The following is a 13441-nucleotide window of genomic DNA, read 5'->3' as shown; positions in this document are numbered from 1 at the left end:
TTCATCTTCACTTCTGTCACCAGCCTCAGATACAGTTCTGCTCCCACACACACTCTGAGTTCAGATGGTTTTGAGTCTTATTTTACCTATGCAAAACATGCCTGCCACACAAGACAGACCTCTGCCAAAAAAAAAATCTATCATTTGACAACTTTCAAAACCTTCAAAAACTGCAGGATTATTAGAAAGAATGTCTTAAAAGCCAAACTGGTTAGGGTTACCCAGCGCACTTGCTGCAGATTGAGTTGCACACCATTCCCTGCAAAATCGGGAGTCAGCAACCTTTTGTGGAAGGGTGCAAGGCTACACTTTTCTTTTAGAAAGCAGGGACTAAACGTGTATTTGTTTGGGGTGCTGGCAGACACCAGCATTCAAAGCAGTAAACGTTGGCATCCAAGGGCTGGCTTCTTGCCTTCGCAGAGAGGAGTTCTTCCCATGGTCTGGAGATGCCCCTGCTCCCAGCCCACCTCCAAGCTACTTGTTCATGTTGCCAAACCCCAGGACCACATGTGAACTGTGAAGTGGTGGGAAAAAAGCAGAATTATGCACTATCAGCTTGATTCCTGCGGGACAGAGGAGTGAGACAGTGTTAAGGGACGGTTGTGCATCCCAGCAAAGCCATGGGCACCTTTAGCAGGTTGCTGGCAGTGATGTTAGTCTGAGTTTGAGACCCAAAGTCTAATGGCCTGTAAGCATCTACAGTTCTACCCTGCTGTGACAGGCTAATCTCGAGCAAATGGTAATGTCCCTGTCTGATTTTGTATGTAAATATTATGGAACACATACTATTTGAAAAAAGAAAAAATCACCAATATTGGATCATTAAACAAAACAATCAGTATCTGAGATGCATCTCCTGGCCAAAGGAATCTACCTTTTGTGTTTCACGAAATACACAACTGTCTTTTTTCCTTATGGCCCAGACAAAACTTTTGATGACTTGAAAAAAAATCAAGGAAGAACATGATGTTTTCTGTAAAACGTTAAACAGAAGGAGAAGAAGCACATGCAGTCTGAAGATTCACTGGATATCAACAGCTTTAAAAAACTTCTCTTGTCAGTAGTGTCACCGAAATATATTAAAAACAAGCTTTATACAAACACATTTATTTGTGGTCTGTAATCACTCCCCTCTAATCACCACAAGCATTTCTGTGCAGTTAAATGAAGGATCAGCTATGCTGCAAGCCGCTGCGACTTCGCTCAGTCCTCCAGCATGATTGAAACACAACGTTAGCACTCAGTGAAACAATCCTCTTGGCAGCTTCAGCCTGGATGTACGACCCAGAAAAAAAAAAAAAAAACAACAGTGCTGGCCTGCGCCCAAAATTTCCAAGCCAAGGGTAGCTGGCGAGCTGCAAGCGCGTGAGTGCATGTCCACATATATACACGTACATGCTCAGAGAGCTTCTCAAGGGTCAGCCCCTGCTCCGAGCATGGATGAACATGGGACAGGTTTGGGAACACTGGAGCAGAGAGGATGTCCTGGGTCACCACGTCCAGCCCCTGCTATCGCAGGAAACGTTCTGTAATCCCTTCCATAAATTCTTTGGGAAATTGGTTAGGCACCATGCTGACTTCACTCTTCCCGTCATAGAGCTTTTTCCTAATTTTGCTCTTCTGCAAGTCAGAGAGGTCTCTTACCTTGCTATCTCCCAGTGCGGCAGGTTTTTCACTTTTTCTGATTATTCTTATTGAACAAACTCATCAAAACACCTTGCGATAGCAAGATTTCCAGTTTTTCCCTCGATTACATACGGTCCTACAGACTTACATGAGAAGGAAGAAGGACTTGGCATTGCTCCTGGAGGGGGTGGGGGACTAGGCTTTTGTGACTAAACCAAACCCTTTTCCCCAGCTGCTTTGAGGATATATTATTCAAGGCTCTTCTCTGTTCCTGGCTCAGCAAACACCACTTAAAATAATGATATACTTGGTCCGAAATATTAACAGCAATGTTCCACGAGGAAAAGTTAACTTTACGTTAAGCAATTTGCCATTAGCAGCTCGTGTAATGTTTTATCCCGTAGTTACGTATTTTAAAACTGAAGTGCATAGCCAAAATAGCTGGCAAGATGTTACCTTGGTGCTTTCCTCCATGTCCTTTGAGTTCAGGAGTGCATGGTTAATCCTGAAAACTATCCAGTCGAAGAGGGCACTGTATAATGATTTAGCCATGGAGTTTCGCACAGTCACAGCCTGAAAGAAAAAAAGAAAAGGGCGATTGGAAATGATTCATGCTCTGCACTGAAACATGTTTCACTTCTTAAGCAACCACGTACAATGTTCGTATTTCGCCCTCGCCAAAGCTTTTGTCTACTATTTTTGTTTATGTTGCATACACCACTGGTCCTGAAGCCATCGGGTGTTTGCTGCGATCCCTGCGCTGTTCTGCTCTGCCGAACCATGAGATGTGCCCTGGACTTCGGCTTGGCTTACTCTGGTGCATTCAAGTGGATGATGCATGAGATCACACAATAAATCCCATCACTGATGGAGAAAGGAAATAAAAACAAAACGTGTATTTAACTTCACCAAGATGACCACAGATTTATTTGGGGAGATGGGAAGAGGAGGGGGAATGCCGCACAGCAACCATCAAGCAGGGTGGAAGCATGTGTTGGGGCAGGCACAGCCTGGTGCCAGTGGGAGGCTGAAACCCACATAGTAAATCTGTGAACACTGCTGAATATCCCAAGCTTTCCAGGCACTACCAATCTCCTAGAAAGAGAACTAACACTTCCCCAGAGGGGCCTCAACATCACAGTCCTCTCAACCACAACGTGAGAGATTTCTCTCGATTGACAGTGATGAAGATGACGTGCAAAGGAGGGTCACCAGCCCACTTTTCTCCACACCACACGTGCTTTGGCACAGGCAGTTACACACCAAGCCAGAAAGCAGCAATTCATACTTAAAGGCTATCTTTGCTTGTGATTCCTTGGTTTAAATTTTTACCTTGAGTTGTATTACGGTGCTTCTGCACATACTAGTCACCCAACACCTTGCAATACCAGCAGTGACCATCGAGTCACGGCTTGGTTTTAGCTGCTGTGTAAGAAGAAACAAGGAAACAGGGTTCATACACAACTACTTCAGTAAAACCTTGAACCGTAACAAATCAGCAGCTTTGTATACATCGCATTGAAACCCTTCCCACCAGACCTCTAACCAACATATGAGAGCTGTGTGGTCTCATGACACCAACCTGAAGCAAAAGAGCAAAGCCCATGTAGCATCATTTGTTTTCTCTCAGCTTGCTTCCACCAAAAGCTCCCTCTTTTCCCCTAAGTATTTTGGGGTGACATCTTTAACTGTGTTGGCATGCTCTTCTGCCAATGTTTTGCTCCTACGTGCAATTAATCCAGTCTGTGGCCTCTGTCTAGTAGGTTGCAAGTGGGGTACCAGGAGCCCAAGCACGCCAGCCTGAGGATGTTCACAAGTCCGTGCCTCTGCACAATGTTGACCGTCAGCCTGATGTGGCCACAGCCATCTCTTGCTCAGTGGCAATAAATACTGCCAGATAAGCAACGTAGGAGGGCTAAGTATGAAACATTACAACAACTAACAAGGAATCATTTGGGGAATCACTTCTCCCAAACCAGCACTGCGATGAACCAAAACCAAGGGCAGGATGGAAATATGTGAGCAGCGGGGCTGAGCGGGCTTGTTGTGCTGCAGACCAGCATGGTGCCTTCAAAGGCCCTGGGCGAGCTGCTGAAACATCGGGGTTATCCAACAAGAGCACTGGAAACCAGCTGGCACCTGGAAACACACACAGGGCTGTGTATTTTCCAGTAACTGCTTTCTCTTCCCTTTACTGAAGGAAAGGCTTGGGGGAGTTCAGAATTTTTCTTGTTTATATTATAAGCAATATGGAAGGGGTATTTTTTCCCCAAAAAAGCATGTGGGGAAATATTTCAGTGATTAACGCAGAACTACCTCCATGCTCTCTCTCAGCCTAATTAATCTGGTAATGCTGGAAAACAACTGGTGCCACTGTCACCCGCTGCCACCAAACAAACCTGTCCCTGGGGAAGGACAAAGGCCAAGGCAGAGACGCTTCTCACTGCTGTAATGATCCTTCCAGCATAAACCAGTCCAATTAACTGGTCCGACACAAAGGCATGCAGTTAAAACCAAAAACCATTTCTATATAAAGCCAATGAAGAAGAGCATTGTTTCCTCTGTACAGTCCCATATGGTTTTCTATTACAATAGACTGTTTTTTTCCCCCCTGTTATGACAGAGAGCTGATCTCCTTGCTCTGCTCTGACCCAGGAGCCCCAGCATGACAAAAAACCCCAATCTCTGATTTTCAAGTTATTTTTAGACACCATGGCTGTAGCATACGAGCTGGCAAAAGCAACGTATATAGAATAAGAGGCGAGGGGATGAGTATGTACACATGGATCTCATTTGCAAACTTGTTGGCTCCTTATAAGCCAATTTCTTCTCTCATTTGTACCAACAAATCCCGATAACTCTCGGCAGCCGTGCTGCCACCCCAGGCTTGCCGCAGCGCCTGGCCCCGCGCACACAGCATTGAACTATACAACACCTGCAGAGACGTGCACCTACTGCAGCTGACTCTGGTTTTTAGCACTTCTTCCCACTTCAGTAAGGTATTTGTTCTTCAGAACTCATCCTGCATGATGCTACATTATAGATAAAGTCCCTTCTCTATCCTAAGTACATATAAACTGCACGAGGGAATATTGTTTCTTTCCAAGTTAAGGAGCTGCTATATTTTCGAGAACACCATATCAAGCTTTCCCCCAAATTGCTGGAATGGATTGCTTTGGAAACAAATCTTCCACTTCCTTTTTTTTTAAAAAAAATAAAAATAAAAATTCTTTTTCATCTGTGGCATTCATTTTGCATTGCCACATGCCACTGTGCAGACAGTTTAAAATAATGTCAGCCCATAAAGACCTTTAAATACAGAAAGACTAAAAGAAAACTCACAAGGCGACTTGTCCCCTTCAGCACGTCTTGCTCTTATTTTCTCTGCTCAGTGGGGTAGCACTGTTGAGGAGAGGCAGCGTAAAGGATGCTCTGCCTGCCCAAACCTCCCCAGTGTTCACAGCACAACCTGGTGTGCAATATTCAGGATTTGCACATAATTACTCAAGAAAGGACTAAGCCACACACTTAGATCCACTCTGATACAGCAGAACATGTAAAATACATGCTTACACATCCTTTCTATTTGAGGCTTTAAAGGCTTTAACTTTTCCTGGGTGATGTAGTGATGGAATTTGTTTCTTTCCAAACTGCCAGCGCTCGGATGTAATCAATGCCACCAAGCTCATGACATAGAAATGCTGCGTACATCATACACAGCTGAAACAGTTTGTACCTGGATTTATTAGAGAAATAAGAATGAACACTCATGGCCTGCTGAAGGCAGCACACAACTTTTAACTCATATGTATGTTAACCTTTGAAATACACAGTACATTGTATGTATGGCTTGTTTCTACCTAGCCTCCTTTCCTTTGCTTTCACTGATTTATAACCTAACTCCTCTAAGATCAACACCTTAGAAGTCCTTCTGATTTAACTCAGATTTTTAAACTGAAAAAAGGGCAAAAAACTTGCTTGCAGCAAACTCTCAACTACACAAAAACAAATGGAAGCTCTACAGGCTGCTCCACCAGTTTCTTTGGTCTTTGCAATTGCGAAAATAAATAGTCCCATGAAGTTCTTCCAGGGAATGGTTCATCTCAAAATTCCTGCTTGATATTTTGAAGCAGCATATGTCATCTCCAGCTTCTTGTCTCTTGCATGTCTCGTTACGTGACCATTTAGGCAGATCTCTAACACTGCAGCACTCATAAAATTCACTCACAAAGCAAAATAAAAATAGCTCATGCAATGCCAAAACAATCTCTCTGGGATCAAAGCAAGCACAACATCTTGCACACATACAGAAATATTGCTTACTGATTCAAAAACAAAATAGATCAAACGCACTTGAACATGGTGATGCAGGAAATAAACTGAAGACAAGGTTTTAATCAATAGGTTTCCTGCAGATAGGACTGGCAAGGAAGAATATTTGATTACAGGCATTGCTGCTTAGACGCTAGAGGTGCCACTTGCTAGGGCTGGCTGACATTCCCTACTAAGATGCTTGGTTTTGTTCGTAAGATTGCATTGCCAAAGCAAATGGCCCATGAGTTTTCATGATGGGCAATAGATTCAGGCTAATTTAAAAGCAGATCTACTTTTGGAAACGTCTTCTGCCACAATGAACAAGGGGCGACAGACTGAAGAATTACAATCTCTTTGAAGCGTTTTGGAGCACGGACTTGAAGTCTTGGTAGCGGCAGCCTGTGTTTTAGAGATGGCAAAAGATATAATCTCAGAAAACCAAATTTGCTCAAATTAAAAGCCTCTGCGAAACACATTGGTAGACATTCAGGTTGTTAATTCCTAAGATTACAAAGTCTCTTGACATACGAGCTCATCTTCTGTCTGCTGGTGCTCACCAGACGCCGTATCTGCCACCCCCAGCACCATCGCCCTGGAGCTGGCCTCTCAAATTCCTGCTGCCCTGCTCAGAAGCAATGACTCAAACAGCAGAAACCAGAAAAAGGCTGTACGTGGTGACGTACAGGGTGGTATTTTAGCACACCCTCTTTCTGCACAGCTTCTGTGAGGCACTGTCGAAGCCTGTGAGGCGGGTGGGACGGGCAGAGCTGGTACAAGAAGAACTCAGGTTGTTAATAAATGTCAGAATGTTTTTTTCACCTTGTAACATATTCAGAAACCACAGCAGCTTACACGTAGACAACCTAGTTGAACCATCCTTTTTGTTTCCTAAAACCCTGGTTAAACCAGCAGCTTTTTACTCATTCTGACACAATCTTTGCTTCAAAAAAAAAATAGTTGAAGGGAAATAATTTCATGCTAGAAGCTGCAGTTTAGCCAGATTAATTTTATGGCTTCAAATACTGAAAAAAAAAAAAAAAAAAAAAAAAAGGCACAAATGTAGTGCTTCATGAGCAAATGTGACCCTTCTCTTTCATGCTTGTGCACTGGAGGTACCAAATCTAAAAATCTGAGCAAAAAAAAAAATCTTATTTGTTATTCCTTTTTTAACCTCAGGTCTTTCCCCAGAGCGTGCCTCCCTGAGCATACCCAGAGCTCCAAGACTGCCAGAAATTGTGAAACTCCTGCTTGGGGCTTGTATTTGTGCAAAGTCCACGCTGTCACTGCAGTGTCACAAGTTGCCCGTTTTATAGACTCTGGACTTGATCCTGGAGCTAAAACCATGGCAGTCCTGCAGCTCAGCTCTGTGACCCCAATGCAGAAGGCAGGCTGCGGGGATAGCACCAGCATTTAAGCTGCATCTACCTGTTAGCATGCAATCGGATGGGACATCTATCCCCAAACACACCGAAATGAAACGCAGGCTGGCAGCAAGGTAGCCTGTCACATCTCAGCTGAGCTCATTCTGCTCGTTACTCATTTATAGGGCTGGATGCATTTGGTGCCCAGTGAATCCTTACCAAACACCACTCTTGACTACATACTCTCGACAGAACCCATTTGAGAAGAGGAGGTGGTGTCAGACCTCCATGTCGTGCCCTGCTTTGGAATTTTCAGCTCCCTGCAGGCACGGGTGACTTTGAGATGCCCTCGTGCCGTCACGCAGAGCCCTCATTTGCGGTGATGCCAGCGCTGGCTCCTTGCCCCTTACCAACCTAACGTGTCAGCAAGCGTCATTTCAATTCGAACAGCAAAACCATAAATCTTTAGAAAGTTTTCAGCCTAAAGGAACAAAAGCCTGGAGAATGGAGGGTGGGGGAAAACAAATCCCAAAGGGCTTTTAAAGGCAAAGAGCACCAGTTCGTCATGCAGAACTGCAGCAACATCCCAGGGGCTGCACAGTGACCAGAAGGCAAACAGAACCTGCTGCAGAAAAAGTGAGTAAGATCCTGCTGGAAGCGATGTGGTTTTAATCAAGTGCTCCCATGGCCAAGACGAGCATTTTCTGGAGTGCAGACCCCACGATCTCCAGTGAGATCCAGAGTGAGACAAATTCAAAATCCTCTCCCCACCTACTCTGTCCAAACCAAACAAACCAGAGCCCATATCTGTAACAGCAACCAGCCTCCGACATCCAACTTTAAACATTTTGACCCAAACAAAAACACAGTATAAAGGCCTCTTGCAACCAGTATAAACACTTCCACTAACATTCTATTTAAAAAATGCCTGCACAAAATAAATAGCCATTTCTGCGCAGTGCATCACTCGACACAGAGCCTCCAAAAATTAGAAGGCAGCAGAAGCAAAGCAAGGTTCATCGCTTTTGCTATCACTTGCGAAGCACGTTGCACCAATGCACTGAAAAGGCTGGGTGATGGACACTTGGGTACAGGCAGAGGCAGATCTTATCACCAGTTTGAAATCCAGTGATTATTTATTTATTTTTTACACCAGCCACTGAGTGGCTCCCTTTAAGCCAGGCACATTGGACAGCAGAAATCTGTTACTGCAGCTTTTGGGTCACTATTGGAAGAAAGGTGCCTTTTTTTTTTTTTTGACCCTGCTTACTAAGTACAGGCTCAGATTATCAGAAGTGAAATTAAAAAGCAGAACTGGAAAGCAAGCATAAGCACCAAACTGAATTGAAGCCCTGGGTTAGATTAAAACCCTGTAGAGTTTAATAGTGGGCAACCCTTATCCTGCTTCTTCAGCATTAAACAAAACTATGAAACACCCACAAAGATGTGCTGAACAATGCTGTTAGTCAACACAATGTTAATAATTCAGCAATTTTGGGTCAACTTGATGTTATTACATCCTCTCCCCATTTTTCACCAAGGGACAAAGCAAACACGGGAGCGAGGTCAATGCATCCACTCCAGAATTGCTAAAAGCCACGAGTACTTGAAAACAGGATGTTTAAATGCCATTTCTCCAGCACAAATTCATAGGGTCTAGAAGAGCAAACATGTTAGAAATGTGCTTTGTGTATCAAGGTCCCTCTTTGTCCATTTTTCTGTGGTTCCTTATGTGTGTGTGCATCTCATGATAGACACTGTCGGTGTTATTTGCTCACACAGGGTAAAAGCCCGTAGCCAGCCCTTGCATTCTACAAACGCAAAGTTCCCACTCATCCCCCAAAAACCCGACTTTACGAGCAACTCTTAGTGCAAACTTCCCCATAAGAACTTGCACTGATCTCCCCAAATCAATTTGTTAGAACAGCCACAGAAACTACCTACAAACTCTTGTCTCCCAGTAAAGCCAGAAATCTGCCGTAGCACATACGGAGCTACAAACACGTGTGCACGTGTTTCCTGCCCTCCAGGAAGAAAACAAGCAGCACCCGTTCTCCTTTCAGGCTGGGATTACCAAATACTTACAAAACCAATCACCGCATGTTCCAAGATGACAGGTAACATTTCTTTGCGATGAGTGTGAAGTTTGCGAGAGTTTATGTAAAACGCAGTAAAGGCCCAAGTTAAGTTCTTTAAGTAAAGCCACTCACCATGAAACACTTAAGGTTTGCTGCTTGTGTACAACAGAAATGGAGATTTCTATTCTCTACAGGAAATAAGATATGAATGCAGGAAGAGAGGAAATATCCCGCTCTTCCTTAGGGCCTTTGATAGACTTCCTATCATTTCTATACAAGGATGAACGGTGCTTCCAATGAAATATTCAGGAAAAAAAAAAAATCAGGATTCTTCCTCTTCAGGAAATCCCTCAAAAATCCAATCTGTATACATATTTATAGTGGCTCTATGGGGGCTTTGTTTGTTTGTTTTTCTTTTAATATGTGGAATACATTTTCTGTGTGTTATCCAATGAATCAATTCTGATTTCTGCTTGCAGGGATTTGGCAGTAAAACCCAGGAACCTGCTGATAGCCTACAAAAAAAAAAAAATAATAGAGCGCTATTATCTGCAGATCATATACAGGATTTGATTTTTGTTATAATTTGATGTTTTGATGTCTGTTTTAAAATCCTTATCAGCCATTCCCCTTTTTTCCCATTTATTCTCCAAGGTGAAATTCAGCTTCATAATTACATTTGTACTAATTCTAACATAAATGTCTTATTCCAAGATGACTCAGAGGAAAAACCACATTTTAATACACACTGAATTTTGCCCTTGGTGTTCAACTAATGTTTTCTGCTGTTGCCTCCTTCAATCACTGCTGTGGGTTTGAGCAATATCTATAATTTTCAAGTATGGGGAAAAAAACAGGAAAAGAAATATATGTTATCTTATTGCACTCAAAGTATCGACAGAATTATGCTGCATGTGTGAGTAAATGCTGGAATAAATCACCTCCTGTTCTTAAAAACATTTTACTTCAATATTGGCAATGCTTAGCCAGTGTGATTGGCAATGGTTAACCAGCGAGATCAGAAACAGCAGAAACAAGAGCACTGCCAGCTCCCGTAACACACCTACTTTTCATCTCATAGAGGGGCCGAATCAACAGGAGCAGGTCTTGGTTTAATGTTCATCTCTGCTGCTGTTACTGTTCAGTGAGGGCCGGGGAAGAAAAACATTTGTAAGGTGGATTTGGCTTTTTTGGTACTTGAATGGACAGCAGAACAGCTGAGGCACTAGTTGTTAGGTCTGTCACTCCCGTTCTGAAGTGGAGCAGCAGATAAGGAAGGGAGAGACGCGTGGCTGTGAGGCTGAGCTAGGGAAGGAGCAGAAGACAACAGGCTGGTGATGAAGTGTAGTAGCACTGCATACAAAGCCTGGCTGTGCAGCAGATCCTCTCTGTGGCTCACTGAAGCTGGGACAGCATGCCACTGGTCTGCCAGGTTTGCAAAACAGATGCATAAGCTATAAGCTGCTGGTATTAGGCAAGGTCTAAGTCCCTCTTTTTGTCCAAGTGCAGGTTTCGGTGACTAACTCTTATCTAGTGTCGGGTTCAGTTGGTCCCAAGTCACACGTGCATGCATGAAGAACGAAGGCTTCCTGCTGCTCTGCTCGCTTTCTGTGCATTACCCAAAGTGTCGTGCGTCTGGTTTGCATTCACAGCCGCGTCCTGTGGCGAGAGATAGATTAAGCAGCTTTTGTGGTTCTGCTTTGGGTCACAGGACATAGGCTGAGACAGGCGGCCTTAGCTTTTTTTTTAAAAAAAAAAAAAAACAGGGGCTTAACACCCAGAGGAAAGTACTCTTGCAGGATATCAGACTTGAGCTTAATCCCTATCTTGGCATCAAGGAGTATTATATCATGCTCGGGCTGAGCAAGTATGATGTAATTTTCCATGCTCATATTTTATCTTAGCATCATATTAAAATCCTGTTGTTCTCTGGCTCGCTTTTCCTAAGAGACCTCGAATTGTTAATGCATCATGCTGACTTGAGCCTGGAAAAGGCTTTTTATGATTTTTGTTTGCATTGATCAAGGACGAGGAAAATCTTTAGAAGGGTCACAGGAAGAAGAGAGGGAGCAACAGATGTAAAAGGAGTTCAATCACCAAAAAGGAAAAGTTCATTTAGAAATGCTATGAGCTTTTCTATAAAGGTTCATTTTTAGGTTTTATTTCTATGAATGTAGCAGCAAACAATATATCCCCCAAAAAACCCTAAGCACTGTGCTGCCCCAAATGCTGGTTGTCTGAGCTCCCAGCTGGCTGCCACATACCTGCATAAACCTCCTTCTGTCACCCTGAAGCCAGAGGACAGCAGGGAGTGGCCTGCCAGGGGATCAGTAAGCCCAGAAGGTATAAGTGTCCCTCGTGCTTTCCAGACCTTGCATATCATTTGGTGGACTTCACAATAAAAAAAAAAAAATAGACCGAAATGTCATTGCAACACTGAATCATTCTCCAATGCAACGCTGAAAGAAGCATTTTAGGTATTAGAGATATTTTTAAGTCACTTATAAAGCTGTCAAGAGGCAGAGTTTTTATTGTACTAGCTTCCAACTTACATATCAAATGCTTATTAACTTTAACTCGTCTTATGCTCTTCCTTCTCTACTCCTCATTTCCCAGTGCCTTCCCCAATCTCTTCCATCCAAAGGCCTGTCTCCCATCCACCCGCCTGTATTGCTCAGAGGTGTTCAAACCACGCAGATACTTCCCAGAAAATCCAAACCACAACCAGAGAAGTAAAATCAGTGGTTCTGCCCAGTGAGACAGTCTTCCTGTCTCAATATACCATCAAGTTAACAAGACAGTCCTTCCGAGCTTACCTGATAGTCTAGCAAATAGGAAACCCCAACCTTTATTATTATTAATTAAAAAAACATATTTTTTTAAGATGTCATTCCACTCTTTTCATCATGTGTTGATTTGCTCATCCTTGCCCCACTCTCTATCTCGCTTATGTTCCCACTGAAATCGCCGTTCCTGTACTAACACGACTTCTGAGGAATAACCTTCCCCTCCTTACTCATCCTCCTGTCATCATACGTACATAAATAGGGAAAACGAAGTGGAAAATCTGAAACGAGAACAACAACATCTCCTGTGGGTGTCAATTGTATCTCAGCTGGTGGTAGGCAGGACTGAAGAGGACAGATGGGAGACCCGTCATTCCCATCACGAACTGCAGCCTGCCTGCTATTATTTATTTTTAGAGCTGTTTTGCAAGCTCCTGTCTTTAATATTGTTGTATCGGAGATGAATATTTGTAACATGCTCTGGTCATGCTTTTTAGAAAAATCACCCAGGTTACAGTCAGAACCAAACTAAATCAACAAAGATCACTTCAGTGATTTTCTCAGTCTCCACGCTGGAGCCATGTGGTTGCAAATGTCATCTTCCTAAAAAGATTTTAGTTAGTCTTCAGCCTTTGTACAATGTGGTTAGAAAATGTGATCTGTAACAAATTAAAAGAGAAAAGGAACAAAAATACCCTCTCTTCCTGAAATAAAACTCCTCCAGAAAACAAGTCCGTGGTTCTCAATTCTCCCCATGGAGGAAAGGATGCAAGGAGAGATGTCCTACTGAAGGGGCAATCGTGAGCTCAGCAGAGAGAGCTGCCAAAGAACCGAGTCACCGGGCAGCCAAATTTGAAGGCAAAGAGAAGTGCTTTTCTCCACCTGTGTTCACCCAGAGTCTGTTGTATCAACAACCGAGATCCCACTCAGACTTCCAGGTCTTCCTTTGCCCGTGTTTTCACAGTGGAACCAGTACATAAATAAATTAATAGGTTACTCAGTGACACAAGAACAAGGCATGTGACCTGACCCGAGGAGGAAACCGTAGGCTACACTTAAGGAAATTTGTTCCCAAGCTCACGGGCACCATGTACCAGCATTCCAACTGTGAAGCACAACACATGGCCAAAAATAGCACTTTAGCTATAACAGCCAAATCCTGCCTTTCTGTTGGCCCTTCCCAAGCAAAAGATGTGATCGTAGAAAAACTTGTTTTGCCAGTCTATCGTTGTCCTCACCACAGGTGTTGTTTTTTTGTTGTTGTTGCTGTTTTCTT

At 43.4% G+C, this 13441-nt stretch overlaps 1 protein-coding gene across 4 annotated transcripts in view; it reads right to left on the bottom strand.

Annotated features, from left to right (window-relative positions):
• MYO9A (myosin IXA) overlaps positions 1 to 13441 on the bottom strand; it is a 194739-nt gene that overhangs the window by 77183 nt on the left and 104115 nt on the right. For all 4 annotated transcript variants that reach the window (XM_035335640.1, XM_035335643.1, XM_035335641.1 and 1 more), the window contains exon 10: positions 2083 to 2199. In XM_035335640.1, coding sequence (XP_035191531.1) covers positions 2083 to 2199 — 117 coding nt within the window. The remainder of the gene's footprint in view (positions 1 to 2082; positions 2200 to 13441) is intronic.

Source organism: Oxyura jamaicensis, chromosome 10, assembly GCF_011077185.1.
Source record: "Oxyura jamaicensis isolate SHBP4307 breed ruddy duck chromosome 10, BPBGC_Ojam_1.0, whole genome shotgun sequence".
Taxonomy (NCBI): domain Eukaryota; kingdom Metazoa; phylum Chordata; class Aves; order Anseriformes; family Anatidae; genus Oxyura; species Oxyura jamaicensis.
The sequence above is the reverse complement of the archived record's forward strand: the minus strand, read 5'-3'. Positions and strand labels throughout refer to the sequence as shown.